Here is a 19767-nt window from a genome sequence, read left to right as displayed (position 1 = left end):
AAATTAACAGGAAATCGTGCACTCTTTTCTAAATTTGTTATTTGGGGTAAGCATTATCTCAATTTGTTACTCAAAAATAATAATAATAATAATAATAATACATATATATATATATATATATATATATATATATATATATATATATATATATATATATATATATTTGCATTAGTTGACAAATTTTGCACTATAACTATTGCCCCTGTATCTACACGATATCATTATTTTTATATATCAATTTATCAGTCTTGATCCATTTTGTGACCAGAAAAAAAAGCTAATTTTCCTTAAGGTGTGCCTTTAACCCATTGTACCCTATAATATGTAACTATAGAAATAAGCAAACTGTGCTCTTAGGAAATGTAAAAAAGCACAGAAAAACTATGTTGCGTAGTATAATGTCAGATATCTGCCAACACTGTCATGTATTTTTGCTTTACACTTTTCACGAGTGAACATTGCCACCTTGCTTCAGCAGCATAGAAAAGCGCAGTCTCGTGCTCATCCGGGTACTGAATCTTCAGGCTTAGCGCTTAAAGGACTGCACTATGAAGTGCTGAACTGTCTTAATGCCGCCGACGTGTCCAATTCCAGCTTTGTAGTTCTTTTACACGCAATGTTTCGACCAGATCATCGTGACTGTCTCGCAAGAGACATTTGGGGACAATTCTCGTTAAAGTTTTACCTGGGAAGCCTTGGTGTATTAGTTCATCACACCGAAGGAACGTGACTAGGGATCAGCTACGTCACGGCAGGGTTGACCAATCAGAGCGTGTTACTTCACGTGCGCAATCATAAGGGTGGAGCAAAGCCGACCGATTCAATTGCATGGCCGACCGTCGCTGTGGGAAAATAATATTCACAAATGGACGTAACGTTGAGGGAAAACAATTAAGACACGTTTAGAACACCTAATATGAATTCTGACTTTATGTGGGATGTAATTTTCTTCCGTGACAACTACCTGTAACGCTGTAACCAATATTGATATTTACATAATCGCGCTGATTCTGGCTCACGCGCCCGGACTTCGTTTTGACTTCAACTGGAATACCGCGCGCATTGAGATAATCAAAATAGACGGATAAAGCACAACTTGGTCTGCATTAAATACGAAAGGCGGTATTTAAAATATGTTAAGCGTTGTTGATTATTTTGGGTAATCCAGAAAAACAAGTTATATAACAGGGAAGTGCGCTGCGAGTCGCCGTCCTGGTCCTAAAACCAGTCGGGTATTCGGCTCTCGCGCGAGCAACTCAGTGCGTGTACAAATGGTTCAAAAGTGGCTGTGTACCAAATCATTAGACACGATGATGGGAAATGTTTTGCTAGAGCAAGGCTAATATTTTTTCCTGAGGTAGCCAGTTTAATTTGAACGTACATTTTTATTGTTTTAAAATTATTAGATTTTTTTTTTTTTTCGCCTGTTAAGGAAATTTCTTCTTTGGAGTGTGCATTAAAACGCCGCGAAGCAAGTCTATATCGTAACAACACTTGAGTGGAGTAATGGTGGTAAATACGGTCCACTGGTTCAGGAAGGGCTTGCGGCTCCACGACAATCCTTCGCTCAGAGACGCCATCCAGGGTGCGCACAGTGTCCGCTGTGTGTACATCCTCGACCCCTGGTTCGCCGGATCCTCCAATGTTGGGATCAGCAGGTGGAGGTAAAGAAATTTGGGATTCCCAATATGAAAGTGTCTGTGTGTCGTCTCCAAAGATTCTATTCTGCCATGTTCTATTCTATCTGATTTTAAAATGCAATGACTGGAAATTGGGATGCCAAATAAGAAGGTGTCTGTGCATGGTCTTTATTCTATTCTGCTTTTAAATGCAATGAGATCAAACTATTTATAATGATAAATATGCCCTCAGGGGGCTGCAAATGGGTGCTAGGGGGTCCTCAGAAATTTTCAGAGAAAAATAGTGTGATATCAGAATTGTTTCATTTGATTTCTGATGACAAAAATAAATTCCAATTGAATTGACATTAAAAAATATTCAAGTTATACATGTAGCTTTACTCTAATAGTGGGTGGAAAAAAGATATGTTTTCAACATAAAGATATTTTGACTTAAGTACAATGACAAAAGGCAACTATTTAATTTTCAAAACATGTTCTCTTTATAGGATCACACTTACTATTTTTCTCAGACAGTATTGGGATTTTTTTCTTTATATATAGCTTTCTTTTTATATTTTAGGAAGATGGTCCCTCACAAGGGGATAATCATATTTGGGCGTCCTTGGCATCAAAAAATTTGAAAACTCCTGCCATAGAGCCACTGTTTAAAGGCCAAAATTATTATTATTTTTTTATCTGAATGAGAATAAAACAAGTTATTCTGTTTGGACCAAACTACAGCAATAATGTGTCCTATTTCGAATTAGGCTGTCTCGCTCCTTTTACCACATCCTGCACAAAGAATTTAGGCTTCTTGTTTGATGGCAGCCTGAAGTTTGATAAATTAATGCTGTGGTTAGATCAGAGTTCTTTCACTTGAGACTTCTTTTTAAAGCAAAACCTTGTCCTTCTGAGAAAAACCTCCAAACAGTAGTTCATGCTTTTATCACATCATGCTTGGATTACTGCAACTCCCATGAGGCTGAATCCAGCTCCTTACAGTAACCTAGTTTCCATCCACTTTTTGTGCTGTTTTGTTAGAGACAAAGTGAAAATGCGTAAAAAAACTTTGCGAAATTTGCCGTCTTCTGTCTGTTTCCATTCAAATGGCATTTTATCGGGGAAAAAAATGGTGTGCGTGATGACGTCGTGCTTAAAAAACACTTTGTCGCATACGTTTTGGTTTATCACAAAAGAAATCTGCCCTTCAGCCGTTTCCATACAGAAATGTGTGTTTATCGTTAATTGTGTACCTTTCGCCTCCCAGATGTACCTAATATTTTCCCCCCGAAGTCTTTGTAAAATGGGGTGAGTACTGAGACAATTCACTGAAATTACCCATCTTACTGTCATTTTAATTTCACAAATTAACGCAATCAGAAGATGAGGAATTGCAATCAAAAGGGAGCAGTTGCCCTTCTTATAGGACTGTAATATTGGTCCTGATGTTGCGCCTATCGCAGGTTGCCACCGGTTCCGACCCGAAAGCGAATCATCACGGCCCTGTTCAAGCTGGCAACCTGCACCAAGTAGTGGGGGAAACTGTCAGTCTTAGTATAAGGGTCATCCATCAATGTGTATATACTGTGTGCACAGCTATTAAAGAAAAACTGATGCGGTGTAATATCAGGGTTTATTAATATCATATGATACATTCCTGATATTCAATAGGCTGATATTCTTTGAACAATCATCTAATCTAAAGCGTTGCCTTCACAACTGCATTATGTCCTGCATATTTGTCCAGCAACTTTTAACGACCAACTGAATTTATTGTTATCTAAAATTAATTTTAGCGTCATAATGCAGTTTACATTTTCTAAAGAAGCTTAGCAAATGCGATCCGAGGTAAAGAGGGTTAGATTTAAAATATTTAAAAGTTTTCAAATGTTCAAAAGCCCATTCATGAAAGTGAACTCAGCACTGGAAAAATAGTTCTGATAGTTTATAGTCTTGAAAAAAGTGTAGAACATTCTGAGAATGTCATTCAGCCGACTTTTTTTGTCTACAGAACAGGGTAATGCTAATTTAAGATTGTGTAAAGAAAAGGCAATTATTTACCTAACAATATCATTTTTATTTTATTTTTTTTTTTATGCTTTGTCTGGTAATTTATATAATAACGGGAATTTTGCCAGCATTTTTTCAAAAGTAAGCTAAACAATAATTTTATAGAATTGGGCTATATGTTAGTGTTCCAAAAAAAGCACACTGAAGCTTTTCTTCTAGTATTGTGTATTTATTTTTCATTTAAAACATCTTTGTGCACAGAAATGTTATGTATTTTGTATTGTGGGCTAATTCCATGACTGTTATCTATTATTTTGAATGCTGTGGAAAAGCAAATAAACTGATGTCTATCGCGATTAAATTAATCGCAAAGAGTGGCCATTCATTTGTTCTCCATGATACGAGATATTTGCGTTGGCACTCCTGGAAGTGTCATGACGCAGATGTGTTTGCAGCATCGAATCTGTGCAGGTATGTCGTTAAGACCAATCCATAACAGTGCGAGTAATGCTTCACGTACAGTAAATTGGCTTTCAAGGATCCTATACCTTGTTATCATGATTAACACAGGCTAACGATTGGTGTAAGTTTTGTCATGTGACCCTTTTTTTTTTTCATTAATGTAAATTTTCTCGACAAAGTGTTTCCAAACCAGTTTATCATGACATTTGAAGTATCGACATAGTGTTATGCGCTAGAGTTAAATGGAAAAATATTATGCTGACACTTTGTGTTTCCATCAGCTATCGGTAAACTTTTTAAAGCGATTCTTTTATTTTATCTTATTTAATTTATTTTTATTATTTATTTATTTATTTATTTTGTGCAAAAAAAACCTTGGATGGAAACGTAGTTAGTGTTGCCAACTATTTCTCATGAGAAGTCGCCAAAGGCTCGCTGAAATGTCGCTAAAAGTAGCTAAATCACGTGATGATGTCATTTATTACGCAAGACGTCAAATTTACATATGTAAATGAATTGGCGTAAAGAGCTATTGCAATTCTTTAAAGGTGTAGAACCATGTTGTTTTTTTTGTTTTTTTTAATTAAACTAATGTTTTAACAATTAGTATTTTACTACTAATCATTTAGCTATTACTAATAGAACTTGTCAAACATTCAGAGAATACAGTATATGCCAATTGCGCCTACCTGTAGAGTCCATAATTATATTATTTCAAATATTTAAAAAAAACAAGTAATACACACCTGGGATGGCATGAGGGTGAGTAAATGATGATAGAATTTTCATTGTTGGGTTGTTGAACTATCCGTTTAATAATCTCAAAATATGGAGTTTGGAGAATGTTATTTTTAAAAAGAAGCTAATTTTAAGTATTTTAGGTAGTTAATAATTAATAAAGGTAAAATGTCCTAAATAAAGACCACAAACTTTTTGTTTAGGTTCGTCAGGCACGTAGACTGGTAGTTGTTGTCCTTATTTGGCAACTTGTTAGCAACATTTTTAAAAACACGGCCGTTTGAGGTATGACTGTGCAATTTATGCTGTAGAACAAAACGTCCAAGTATCTTCAAGTAATGTTTACCACAAACCTTATTTATTTTTTTTACTCATAATTTGAAAAAACCCATAATAAAAATCTATAAGAAATTCCAAAAGGCGAATTAGCCTTTCGGGTTTGCCTACAAATTGAAATTACAGCTGAACAGCTCTATTTAGCACCGGTTTTGTGTAATGTGTAGGCCTTTGAAACTTTATTGTAGTGGTTTGAGATACCGACATATAAAGAGATATTCTTCTTGGTAGCATCTGCATATTTTAAGTGCTGCATTAGCTACATTATTGACATTTGTTTTAGTCCTTCTCTACTAGTGTTATCACATTAATACAGTTGCTTGCTTCAGTTCTTAACATCTATGGTTACTTACTACACTCGACATAGACTGAAAAGTGTAAACACAGTGGTGATATCAAAACATAGTTCTGTTTGAATATCCTGACCTGCCCAACACAGTAACATTGGTACAACCAATGTTTGTGCAACCCATGACAGACGGGATCAGGAAATCATGCAGGAAAACCTGATTAAAAACAGTATTATTTTGCAGCTTCAGCTAGAGGAGTCATATAGGCTATATGATAAAATAGTGTTTTAAAATATCCAATCACTAAGTGTATCAGTGCCTTTCTGGAATGCTGTGTGTGTGTGTGTGTGTGTGTGTGTGTGTGTGTGTGTGTGTCAGTTTCTATAATATTGTTCACACACACTAAAGGTGAAGTCTACTGAAGAAACAAAATGCTTCGTAATATGCTGCTCAGCTGTGGTGACCTACTTAAAGAAATATTCTGGATTCAATACAAGTAAAGCCTCAATATTTGTGACATAATGGTGATTACCACAAAAAATTATTTCGGCTTGTCCTTTTTCTTTACAAAAAGGAAAAATTGAGGTTACCGTGAGGCACTTGCAATGGAAGTGAATGGGGCCAATTTTTGGAGGGTTTAAAGACAGAAATGTGAAGCTTATTATTTTATAAAAGCTCTTACGTTAATTCTTCTGTTAAAACGTGTGTTATTGGAGCTGTAAAGTTGTTTAAATCATCGTTTCTATCTCGCGTAGTGATTCGCCTCAGTCCGGGTGGCGGAGGACGAATCCCAGTTGCCGCCGCGTCTGAGATCGTCAACCCGTGCATCTTATCATGTGGCTTGTTGAGCGCGTTGCCACGGAGACATAGCGCGTGTGGAGGCTTTACGGCATCCACCGCGGCAGCCACGCTCAACTCACCATGCGCCCCACCGAGAACGAACCACATTATAGCGACCACGAGGAGGTTACCCCGTGTGACTACCCTCCCTAGCTACCGGGCCAATTTGGTTGCTTAGGAGACCTGGCTGGAGTCACTCAGCAAACTAGTGAACTCCAGGGGTGGTAGCCAGCGTCTTTACCACTGAGCTACCCAGGCCCTTGAGTATTTTAACATTTACACATTGGCCCCTTTCACTTCAATTGAAGTGCATCACTGTAAATTGTAGCTTTTTTTTTTTATTTATTTTTTATTAAGAAATGGAGGGACATGTTGAAATTAATTTTTGTGGTAATCAACATTATGCCACAAATGCTGTTGATTAACCTGAACTTGTATTAAACCCAGAAAATTACTTTAAATCACCATGGAATCAAAATAAGCACTTGTAAGACCTTTACATGAACTGTGGAAGATAGGTGGTAAAGTTTGTAAGATAAATATAAAAAACTAATAAAAAAATATTATTTAGATCCTTGAATGTTTGGCTCTACTGCATATTGGTTATAAAATGAGAGTGACAGGTTAAAAAGAAAACCAGTCTAACTTACGTGCCAAACAGTTTCACAATGTTAGTACCATGATTGTCAACTGTTTTTGCTTCAGTACTCTGATTTTACATTTGACAGGTGGCGACGCAACACAGTAAATTAATTGTTTATCATACAAAAGTAACAAAAAAAGTCTGTAAAATCAAACATTAAATTTATTAATATCACCCTGAACTGGATTTGCCCAACAATATGTAAAATTAACTATGACTGTTTAGGAAAATTGACAATTTTTTGAAATGCATAAACAACATCAGAAATGTGATTTACCAGCCTAACACACGGAGAAACAGTGGGCCAAATATTGATTTAGTATTCGCCAAAAAACAGATGAATGTGTTTCAAAATACTGTCAAGCTGATTTGAACATAGCCATTGACTTCAAAAACAAGAGATGTGGGATGTATTTTCACCTTCCTGTTAAAAATAAATAGTTGATAAGTCTATTTATTTTGCTAACCCAACTGTGCTTAATTATGTCTAGGTGCCTTTTATTATTTGCAATAAGCATTATTTTTTTAACCCATCAGAATAGACCTGCGACCCATCATTTAAGAACCTCTGATTTAAGATTAAGAAAATGGTTTATTTTTTCTTTTCTTTTTTTTCACTTCTAATCTCAGTGAAAATACATGATTTCACATTTGATTTTAAGGCACTATGATATTGTCCCTGTGATCATTACAACAATGCTGCATCTGGTAAAAACACTGCAGCGTGATCTCATATCTCTGCATCTGACCCCGGGTTCTGTTAGTGTGTCACTGGGTCAGTTGACTGCGAGACAACTGACTTTGGTTCTGATGGTACAGCTGCGAGTCAATGACAAACACTCTGACTGACACTGGGATTTACACATTATCACTGATCGCTTGTAGGGGAGGAAGCTTCATATGTGGACATGAAGGCAGGATCGTACAGCAGTACGGACATAGAGGACAGATGTTAGACTGCCACATTACATTTATAATTTCTAAGCATTTGTGAGTGAGTTTGTTAGTCAGTCTTTTAAAAAGGAGCACAAAGAGAACTGTCGATTGCTTGGGTTATTTGTTGTCTGTCCAAATACATCTGCTGCCATTCAGATCTATTACCTGAGCTGAGTTTTAATTGCGTCTAATTAAGAGTTTTGCTGCAGGGGGTTTGTTAAGAGGGTGATTTTTGTCTCATTCTCGCATGTTTACATTCTAACACAAATGTCGATACAAAAAGCAGATTGTTTTTACTTCAACAAATGAAGTTCACTCCAGTGGCTGTGTTACCTGGCAACACTGAAACCCACACAGAATAAACCTTTTAAAATCAGGCTGAATAACAGTATTACTTATGTTTGCCATAATTTTGGTTATCTGAGCTAATAACAATGCTGCTTTCTCAGATTGACTGATCAGTCTTTTCAGCTTTGTTGTGTAACTCAGTAAGCTGACTGATAGTTGATTTTTCAATAGCAATGAATTCCTCAGTGAGATATGTGCACAAATTGTAGTAATATTTTCTAATCTGTTCACTGAATTACACTAGACTTTGCAAAACTTGCTGCCATGATGGTAGAGTGGTTGCCAGGGTGCTGCTATGCTGTTTTTTTTTTTTTTGTTTGTTTTTTTGGGTGTTCTGGGTTGTGGCTATGTGGTTGCTTGTTGGCCCAAGTTACAAGAGTCATGCCCAAGTCTTTATGATAGTCTGATCCCTAGATATGGCTTGGGTCCCTTCTTTAGTGTAAATCTATAGATTCCCCCCCACCTGTTCTATCATCTGCCAGGCGATATTTATGCAGTTTATGTCCGTAGCACAAACGATATGGTACAAGTTCAGAGCCAGAGTTTAATTCTTAGGGTTTAGGGTTAGGGTTTGTTCAAATAGGTAGTCCCGCCCCAATCTCGCACCATTGGTTGAGGCAGAAGTTGAAATGCCAGACCACATAATCAAACATAACAATGTTTTGAAAGCACCAGTGACAACCTACGAATGGTTTACTTATAGTTGTTTTTGCATATTAAACTAGGAGACAGTATGTTAACACTTTACAATAAGGTTCCATTTGTTAACATTATTTAACAACATTAGTTAACATGAACTAACAATGAACAATACTTCTACAGCATTTATTAATCTTTGTTAATGTTCATTTCAACATACTAAATACTTGTAAAAAAAATTTTTAAATCAAAAGTTGTATATTTTAACATTAGTTAATGCACTATAAAATAACATGAACTAACAATGAACAATTTTATTTTTATTAACATTAACAAAGATTCATAAATGCTGTAAACAATGTATTGTTCATTGTTCGTTCATAATACCTAATGCATTAACTAATGTTAACGAATGGAACCTTATTGTAAAGTGTTACCAAAATAAATAGTTTTAAAGGTGTTACATAATACATTGTCTGAAGAAATGATCCACATTCTGTAGTCTTTCAAAAGTCTACCATTTATCTTCATTCTTTTCTGATAAGAAAGTTGATCAAAAGACTTTGATGAATAAAATCTCAGAGTTTGTCCATCTGACCTGAAAGAAATGCTTCATAGGTCACACTGCAGATCACAAGGCCTTTTCTTTAGCATCTGCTGTTTAGATTAAGAGTGTAGATAGTGAGATCATGACGTTTCAGATGGATTATGAATCACTGAAAATAAAATAAAAAAATGCGTCTGGAGATTTATACAAATTGTCATGCTAAGCCACATTTAGCTCATGTCTGCTCTAACACCTAGGTGGGAATCCTTGAAAATTTTACATAACATGCTTTTTGTCTGACTGAGGCTGTTTGAGAACACAGATTAAGAGAGATTTTGTGCAGCACAGCACTCAAGGTTGCCTGGGGTCGAGGAGAGGTTAGCTACAGGCTGGAGCTTTTATCTTGCTCAGCACTTGAGGTTATGTGAGGTTTTGCAGACAGCAGGAACTGGGTTTCCAGGTCACTGCATCATGGCCAAGTGCACTTTGGATCACAGCTGCTGTCTCTGCTTGCTATTGTTTTAGAAAAATCTATAAAAAAAAAATTTAACTGCCCCAAAAAGTTACATAGAACATAGACGTCTTAAAGGCAAAGTTCACGCAAAAATGAAAATTCTGTCATCATTCACTCACCCTCATTTGTTCCAAACCGGTATGACTTTTTTCTTTTTTGGAACACAAAAGGGGATCTTTTTTCTAAACAATGAAAGTGAATGGTGACCAACATTTCATAAAACATCTCTTTTCCATTGAAAAATACTGAGGGGCCGTAAAATAATACATTGAAAATAAATACTAAACAGTGTTTGCTATTGTGTTGTACTTACTGACTGCATGCAACATATTAACCATGTAGCAATGCAACTACCTACAACACCTTAGCATTATGGTGGTAGTTTTGCATGGGAAGACAATTTTTTTTTTTTTTAATTGCAATACTATCTAGTTCAGTTATGTTCTGTTGTTGTTTCATTATACTTTGACTTTTCTGACCCAACATTGATTAACATCACTAAATGCGTTTACATGCACACCAATATGCTGATAGCTACCATAAATGATCAGTTATGATCTGATTTTGACGTCAAAACGTATACAGTCATGCGAACAACACTTGTGCATATTGGATAAGCCTTTAAGAATGCTGGTAAAAGTGTTTACATGCACTGCAAATTCGGGGTAATAGGCAAAAGTGTATGTGTGCTGGCCAGTTTATGCCATATTCCAAGGCTATACATTATCACAATACCAAATTTCAGTAGTCTGTAGTGAAATTTGACGATTCTCAATACCAGCTTTAATACCACAACAAATAATAACACTAACTAATATGTTAATTATGGAAGAATGGTTTCAAGTTCAAGTAATTAACAATAGAATAAGAATAAAAGACAGCAATGAATAGAAATTTATAAAAAAATAATAGAACAAAAAATACAAATGAAGAAAATTCAGTGCTTTTTTTAACGGCTTTAAAAGTTTTTAACAGCAGTATGAAGTATTCAAGTAAACATTCAGAATGAAATGCAACATAAAACTACTACTGGTCTTCACTGTATGATTATAATACATTACAACTTTTTAAAGCTACTAAAGTTACCCAGTCAAGAGCAGTGCGTGTTTTCTCGTTTTCTTGTTATGGTTGTTTGATTATTATAATGACACACTAGACAGCAGTAGTGTGCAGTATGTTAGCTTGCATTTATACTTACAAGTCTGACATTTTAATACAAATCCGCCTTTTTCTCCACTGTTTACATTCACTTTAGACATCACTCTCTGTGTTTACATGAATTACCTGAAATGTAATTGACTGTTCAGGTGCGCATTAGTGCGAGTATTTTCGGAACACACACATGTTCAGCACACACACATACAGCGCCTGTCAGTCAAACAGGGCGCAGCTGTTACTTGGCGAATTATAAAATTACGTGCTCTGGATTACTTTCAACAGCAGAATAAGAATATAAACTGTGACACAGGCCTTGGCTATCACAAATGTAGCTGGTTATTTGTTTGTTACTGATGTTTTAATCAGTCTGCTTGTCTGAACAGAGAGGTAAAATATTTCACTTGCCCCTTCAAAAATCCACTTGTACCGGACAAGCGTTAATGTCGAGCCCTGATTAAATATTGTATTCAACATTTTCCGATAACAACTTTTTCTTCTGCAGTATAGCTAGTTTTAAAGGAGTTCTAGATATTATTTTGGTAAAAAAGCCAAAAAATATGTATTTTGTTCCAGTGTATAATGGTGTAAGACTACACTCTCTCACCTATATGTTCAATTTTATCCATCTTTAACTCCCAAAAAACAAATTTTCTCTTCTAAATAGAGCTGTGTATCGCAGATTTTCTTCATGAAAAGATACACTTTGAACGTGACACACACATTATGATTCACTATGTCACGAGCCATCACGTTATAATCTAACTGCAGCAAAACGCGCGCGAGTGACAAGTGCTCGTGCACAACCCTTTACAGTTAAAAAAGTCTATTTAACACTGCAGTAGCTTTGTTTTTGTAATTAGCACTTGCTTGTTTTTAGGCTTATATTATGTACATTAGATTATTTGTCAGTATATGTGTGTCAGTATCTTATCTCTCTTGTGCTTAGGTTTTTACTGCAGTGTTTGGAAGACTTGGACGCCAGTCTCCGCAAACTCAACTCACGACTCTTCGTTATCCGTGGCCAGCCAACTGATGTCTTCCCCCGGCTTTTTAAGGTATAGCTCACACTGCCATTGCAACAATGCAGTTACTACAGTCAGAATTCAAATAGATAGATTTCTACAATTATAAAGTAATCATATTGCAACAGGAAAAAAATTAAAAGGATACTTTACCTTAAAATTAAGGTCATCATTTACTCCCTCATCTTGTTCTAAACCCATTTGCAAGGTAGAAAATTAGCCTCGGTCACCATACACTTAGTGCATTTTTAATCCCTACAATCAAAGTGAATGGTGATGGAAGCTGTCAGTCCATTACATTCAGCCTGAGATTTTCTTTTGTGGTCCATGGAATAAAAAGTCACACAGATTTGGAACAACATGAGTCGTGACTTGGCTCTCTTTTTCTACTACTGTGTGTTCCCTAAATAGTATACTTTATGACTGTTTCTATGAGTGAATATTTGTTGCCTCTTAATGGTATGTTGTTCCATTCAGGAGTGGAACATTACTCGTCTGTCCTACGAGTATGACTCGGAGCCTTTCGGGAAGGAGCGAGATGCAGCTATCAAGAAGCTGGCCAATGAGGCAGGCGTGGAGGTGATAGTTCGCATCTCTCACACGCTCTACGATCTGGACAAGTACGTACTTCTAAGCTACTAATAAGCTCATAGAAATTGAAAGACCAGTTACAAGAGCTAACATATGTACTTTCCATTAAACATTCATACACATTTGAACCTGCAAAAAAAAAAAAAAAAAAAAAACTACTTTTTCTTAATTTTATAGTGCCTTTCATTTATTTTCTTCCCATTTAATTTACTGGATTTAATTCTAATGAAACCTTTTTTTTAACTCACTGGTGAATTGTTGTCTCAGGATCATAGAGCTGAATGGAGGCCAGTCTCCGCTCACGTACAAGCGCTTCCAAACCCTCATCAGCAGGATGGAGGCGGTGGAAACCCCGGCAGAGACTATCACAGCAGAGGTCATGGGGTCCTGCACCACACCGGTCTCCGATGACCACGATGAAAAGTTTGGGGTTCCCTCTTTGGAAGAGCTTGGTTAGTCAACTATATGTCAAAAACATCCTTTTTTAAAAACACAAAGTGAGCTTGTTGCTCGTGATTTAAAATATGACAAACACATTTATTTATAACCAAATAAAACATACAGTACAATACCACAATAGAAACCATGTAAGCCACTATTTCATTGCCAAACTCTCCATGACCATTCACAACCAGCTAAAACTCTCTTTGTTTAAAACAGGCTTTGACACAGAGGGTCTGTCCTCAGCTGTGTGGCCTGGAGGCGAAACAGAGGCCCTCACTCGCCTAGAAAGGCATCTGGAGAGGAAGGTTAGAGTATAAGTATTTTACTGTCTCTTTCATTATATTTTCATGTCTATATAGTCAATCCTACGGCACATAATTCTACTTGCTTCTCTTACTTGGGGATAATGACGCATTTATAATTTTGCAGCACACACTAATCAAAAATTTTCATTTATAGGCTTGGGTGGCCAATTTTGAACGTCCAAGAATGAATGCCAATTCCCTGTTGGCCAGTCCAACTGGCCTCAGTCCATATTTAAGATTCGGCTGCCTCTCCTGTCGGCTCTTCTACTTCAAACTCACAGACCTGTACAGGAAGGTGAGCATTTCATCATAGTGTATGTTACATTCTTCAGCATAATGTTGTTTATGTTGAACAGACTCAGGGTGGTCTAAACCAAACACAAGCGCTCAGTAAAATATATAAATGAATAAAATAGAATATTTATCGCTTCACGATGGCACCTGAGAAATTTTTTTATGCCAATTTTACACAATGTCATCACAGAACATCACGTTTTAAGAACATTCCCACTGGAGCAAGTTGGAATAAAGTGCCATGTTCAAGGGTACAATAGTGAAAGCTCACAGATTGCCCATTGCAGGATTTTAACCTGCAACCTTATGGTTTCTGGGCCAGATCTTTAACCAAAATTAATTTAACGGCTTTTTCCACATTCCACAGGTCAAAAAGAACAGCTCACCTCCTCTGTCTCTCTACGGCCAGTTACTGTGGCGTGAATTCTTCTACACAACTGCCACCAACAACCCATGCTTCGACAAAATGGAAGGCAACCCCATTTGTGTGCAGATCCCGTGGGACAAAAACCCAGAAGCTTTGGCCAAGTGGGCAGAGGGCAGGACGGGTTTCCCCTGGATCGATGCCATCATGACCCAACTGAGGCAAGAGGGCTGGATCCACCACCTGGCCCGACACGCAGTCGCATGTTTCCTTACCCGCGGAGATCTGTGGATCAGCTGGGAGGAGGGCATGAAGGTATAAAGGCTATTTTAGTGGGACATGTCTACTTAAAGATGACAGTCATCAAATTTAGAACACTGTACATCATTAGAGGTCAGTTAAATATCAGTATAGATATACGAGTATAATTATAGATAGTTTTAAATGTTTGCTTGTCTAATTAACACATATTCAAGAACTTTGGATCATAGTAACACCATTACTTAAATCTATATTAGGGATGCTTCGATGTATCGGCTGCTGATATTTATTGGACAGTTATTGACCAAATTAAAACCCTCTGCATATCGGTTATAAGCATGAAAATGCTGATATGAAAAACCGATGGTTTATTTATAATTAACTAGTAACTAACTTTTTTCTGTAAATTTAAATGCACAATCCAAAATATAATAATAGCCAAAATATGTACAAGGGTTGGCACTCCTAAGAACATGTAATATTTCATTTCTATTCTTTCTTGATTTCACGTTAATGCGGAAAAAAACGCCATAAACGGACGTGACAGTTGTGAAAGTGGCACTTACCAATAGGCTACATGGTGAGGGAAACCAACCATCAAAACGCTTTGAAAGCAGCAGACTTTTGACTTCTGAGACAACGGTATGACATCCATTAATGCTGCATGATTGATTGAATTTAGTCTGAAATTGCAATATGGCCTTGCGCGATTACTAAACTTTAAAAAACTGGGTTTTAAAATATGGGCAGTCTGCATTCAGCGGCCCACTGTGTGAGCAAGCAGCGTCCTCTAGCGGTCTGGATGGCATAATCCATTATACCACTATAATACAAAATGAAATGTTTTGTTCCTTTGGTTAAAACCTTTTATTTTTCCATGAATTGTTTATTTTATTTAGTAGTTTATGTGACGGGGACAATGGACAGTCAGTGGCTTTCCCAGAATTAGCTACAGAGCTAAATTTAATTTGTAATCCCTGGGCATGAAAAGTAAATTACAAATGTATATGAAGTGGTTGACATTTCCATGGAATTGCCCAACATATGCATGGTATGAATTTCATTATGGCTCTCCTTAAAAATTTGGCCCATGTTCAACTAATATATATATTTTTGTATATGCAGAAAATAAATATCATTACTAAGTGTAAACTTCAAGTATTTGTTGCTTAGAATCCCAAATTTTAGTCCGTAACACCTGAATTGTTTCTTTTCCACTCTTGATGCTGTTACAGTATTTAAATGATTCACCAACAGTAGCTACTAATAAAGCAAAATTTAAAGCACACTTCATATACTAATATGACAGACCTTCAGTAATGGCATTCTCGTGTATCTGTCGTCACAGGTTTTTGAGGAGCTGTTGCTGGATGCAGATTGGAGTGTGAATGCAGGAAGCTGGATGTGGCTCTCCTGTAGCTCCTTTTTCCAGCAGTTCTTCCACTGCTACTGTCCCGTTGGCTTCGGACGCCGCACTGACCCCAACGGAGACTACATACGGTAAGGGCCAAACAATGTTTTGCACCAAACCTACTCGCACCAAGTCCAGTGCAAATTTTCAGAACTCCCTAAAAAAAGGGAGGGTGAGACATTTTTTTTGTTTTTGATTTTTTTGCCTTTCAAACCACTTTAAAAATGGACCCATCCTCTGAAAAAATAAATAATAATGATAATAATTAGATTAATTGCATTACAAAAGTGTAAAAGAGAGCATTGTCATTTTAAAATCTGAAAACATTCTTTAAAATCTGCTATGAAAGGGCCTTTAGCCTGAACCATGGGTCTCTCCTGTATTTATTGCTATATGTGAAGCAAAAAAATAAATCTGATGTTTTCATTTTTTTTCTTTCTTTTTTTTTTTCTTGAAGGCGATATTTGCCAGTGTTAAGGGGGTTCCCAGCCAAGTATATCTATGACCCCTGGAATGCTCCAGAGAGTGTCCAGAAAGCAGCCAAATGTATAATTGGTGTACACTATCCTAAGCCCATGGTGCATCATGCTGAGACAAGCCGTCTCAACATAGAGCGCATGAAACAGATCTACCAGCAACTGTCCTGCTACCGTGGCCTGGGTAAGACAATACCTGCTAAATTCTTGCACCTTATAAGAACATTAATGCTAATGTGAATATTGTAACCCTTATGAACTCAGTAGCTTCTGGATGTTAAGTGTTGATATGGGTTTTTTCAACTTTTAATTTTTAAAAGGAGATGCTTAAATTTGAATGTTATTAAACATATGAAATACTAGGGAAACATAGATCCATGAATAAGTGTGCTACTTTGACCGAGGCCTCACTATATATAGGACTGCTGGCAATGGTGCCATCCAATCCCAATGGAAATGGTGAGAATTCTACAAACTTGATGGGATTCCAAACTGGAGATGTGACCAAGGAAGCCACTGCAGCTTCAGGTTTACACACTCTCAAAGTGTTCCTTAGTTTTTTACTGGTTTATTACCGTCAAGACAGCATACCAGTTTATTTGTTTTTTTTATTTGGAGCACAAGATCAATGCTATGTTTGTGTATTTATTTCAGGATATCAGATGCAACCCACCTCTCAAGGTGAATGGCATGGCAGGACAATGGTTTACCCTCAAGGAGACAACCAGCCAAACAGCAGCACACAACTACAAGGTACAAATAACACTATGCCAATGAAACATCAATATCTATATCTGCAAATATTGCAGTGTTTCACAGTGAACAGTAACATGTGAAAAGAGTCATTAGAACCCAACAGCATTGTTATTTTATATATAAATTATATGGAATAAAGAGTTCATAAATCATCTGTTTATCATGCAGGTTTTCCAGGTAACGGTGTTAACTTGATGTGCTACAGGCAAGACTCGCAGCAGATACCTGGTTCTGCTTTACAGCCAGGTAAAGACCTCCACATTTATCAGAATAGTTCATCCAAAAATTAAAATTTGACCATCATTTACTCACCCTCAGGTTATTCCAAACCTATGTGACTTTCTTCTGTGGTATACAAAAGGAGTTGTCTCGCAGAATGCCACATCTGTCCTTGGTCACCATCCACTGTTGTTGCATGGAAAAAATCTACTTTTTTCTTAATATCCCCTTTTGTGTTTCACGCAGAGAGAAAACGTAATATGGGTTTGGGAGGACATGAGGGTGAACTATCCATTTAACCAAGGACCAATCTAATATCATGTAAATGTTAAAGCTGCCATAATCTCTTTGCCAGGGCGAGGGCTACACAGCAGTACCGTCCTTATGTCTGGAAAACGGCACAGTGAGGAGTCCGGTCCTGCCACATGTTCAAAAGTTCAAAGGCAGAGCAGCTCTTAAACTCCAGGTTTGTCATTGTTGTCCATATGTGCAAAAAACATTAAAAAGCTAGGTTATCATAATTTATAAAGCCTGAAAGACTCATTTGTTTTCCCTGTGTTTTTTGTGCATTCCAGAAATGGGAAGAAGGCCATGCAATTTGGCCACCCTGATTTTGCAGAGGCCTCAATATTTTCTCACCTTCTCAAGTTTTGTAGTTTTATGGAAGCAACCAAAATACCAGTTCAAGGGAGCGATTGAAGGGAGTGCATGATTCTCTCTCTATAAGCACATCCACACAGTGCACTGCTAAACAATCAAAATGTACAATATCACAGGGACTTCACCCAAGCGGTCACCAGCATCGTGACAACTTTGGAATAATGTTGCGGCTGTGCAATGTACGCTGCTGCAATTTTCTGTCGACGTTGCGTTCATGTTTGTACTGTTTGGGACTAAATATTTGTGTATATAAGGATTTGACAAATACTCTCATACAACATGTACATATTTAATATTGTATGTGCTTTCTCTTTCATGTAGTCATAGACCCATTGATATATTTTTGATATAAAGAACTATTGTGGATCAGTTTTACTCTTTTTGAAAACATAAAGTTGACTGTTTTAAAAGCATTTGTAGACTGTCCATGCAGTACATTGCTAAGGCTATCCTCATGCTGTTTGCCTGCACTTTTTTTTTTTTATCTATCCTTTGCCTAATCTTTCTCTCTCAGCTGTTTGAGATGTCTCTTCTTATTTTCTCTTTCCAGGCTGTCATTTGTCTCTTACTCCTTATCTGTTCCCCAAATAAAGGTCCCCATTGGTGGTCTTCTCTCTGTCCCCTTTCTTCCCCTTTTATCTGGGTGTCCCCTTGTCCTCAGACCATTAGTGTAAGCTATATCAAACAAAAATACACCACATTGTGCTTGTGTAATAAAGTGTAAATGTACATGTTGTCTTGCTCATTTACTTGCTGAATGCAATTCTGTCACACAATTAAGAAAGACAGCTTCTGCAGAAATTAGTATTCATAAGTGGTTGACCGATATGGGTTTTTAAATGACCGATATCATGAGAACAAGATGGTCGATGGCTTATATAAAGGCAATACAGTATATACACCGATCAGCCACAACATTAAAACCACCCACCTAATATTGTGTATATCCCCTTCGTGCCGCTAAAACAGCGCCAACCCGCATCTCAGAATAGCATTCTGAGATGATATTCTTCTCACCACAATTGTACAGAGTGGTTATCCGAGTTACTGCAGACTTTGTCAATTCAAACCAGTCTGGCCATTCTCTGTTGAACTCTCTCATCAAGGCATTTTTGTCCACCGAACTGCCACTCATTGGATGTTTTTTGTTTTTGGCACCATTCATAGTAAATTCTAGAGACTGTTGTGTGTGAAAATCCCAGGAGATCAGCCCACCTGGCACCAACAATCATGCCACAGTCCAAATCACTGAGATCACATTTTTTTCCCCATTCTGATGGTTGATTTGAACATTAACTGATGCTCCTGACCCGTATCTGCATAATGTATGCACAACACTGCTGCCACACGATTGGCTGATTAGATAATCGCATGGATGATTGTTTGTGCCAGAAAGGCTGGTTTGAGTATTTCTGTAACTGCTGATCTCCTGGGATTTTCACACACAACAGTCTCTAGAATGTACTTAGAATGGTGTACAAAACAAAAACATCCAGTGAGCGGCAGTTCTGAGGTCAACAGAGAATGGCCAGACTGGTTTGAAATGACAGAGTCTACGGTAACTCAGATAACTGCTCTGTACAATTGTGGTGAGAAGAATATTATCTCAGAATGCTATTCTGAGATACGGATTGGCGCTGTTTTGGCGGCACGAGGGGGACCTACACAATATAAGGCAGGTGGTTTTAATGTTGTGGCTGATCGGTGTACATAATATACGTAACTTCATGACAAATGTGATGTACTCAAAATTTCTGAAATGAAAACACTTATTTTCACAATATATACTAAAATAAAACTGAAAAATATTGAATAACAATGCTTATTATCCTGAACTGTTTGTAGGTTTTGGTACTGATTCAACAGCGAACTAACATGCCT

The 19767-nt window shown here is 37.1% G+C and overlaps 1 protein-coding gene across 2 annotated transcripts; it reads left to right on the top strand.

The window, feature by feature from the left end:
* The first annotated feature begins 554 nt into the window (after positions 1–554).
* cry1a (cryptochrome circadian regulator 1a) lies at positions 555–18617 on the top strand. 2 transcript variants are annotated; one of them, XM_051688177.1, is made up of 14 exons: positions 565–1664; positions 12030–12138; positions 12583–12725; positions 12964–13148; positions 13357–13445; positions 13600–13740; positions 14107–14418; positions 15713–15864; positions 16233–16435; positions 16672–16779; positions 16906–17004; positions 17176–17253; positions 17582–17692; positions 17802–18617. In XM_051688177.1, the coding sequence occupies exons 1-13, from the start codon at positions 1507–1509 to the stop codon at positions 17683–17685; spliced, it is 1881 nt and encodes a 626-aa protein (XP_051544137.1). In that variant the 5' UTR covers positions 565–1506; the 3' UTR covers positions 17686–17692; positions 17802–18617. The 2 variants fall into 2 exon arrangements, with proteins under 2 accessions (XP_051544138.1, XP_051544137.1); XM_051688178.1 differs by lacking the exon at positions 16672–16779 and having other exon boundaries at positions 555–1664.
* The last annotated feature ends 1150 nt before the right edge of the window (positions 18618–19767 follow it).

Source organism: Myxocyprinus asiaticus, chromosome 45 (genome assembly GCF_019703515.2).
Source record: "Myxocyprinus asiaticus isolate MX2 ecotype Aquarium Trade chromosome 45, UBuf_Myxa_2, whole genome shotgun sequence".
In the NCBI taxonomy this organism is placed as follows: Eukaryota; Metazoa; Chordata; class Actinopteri; order Cypriniformes; family Catostomidae; genus Myxocyprinus; species Myxocyprinus asiaticus.
This window is presented reverse-complemented; position numbering and strand designations above follow the sequence as displayed.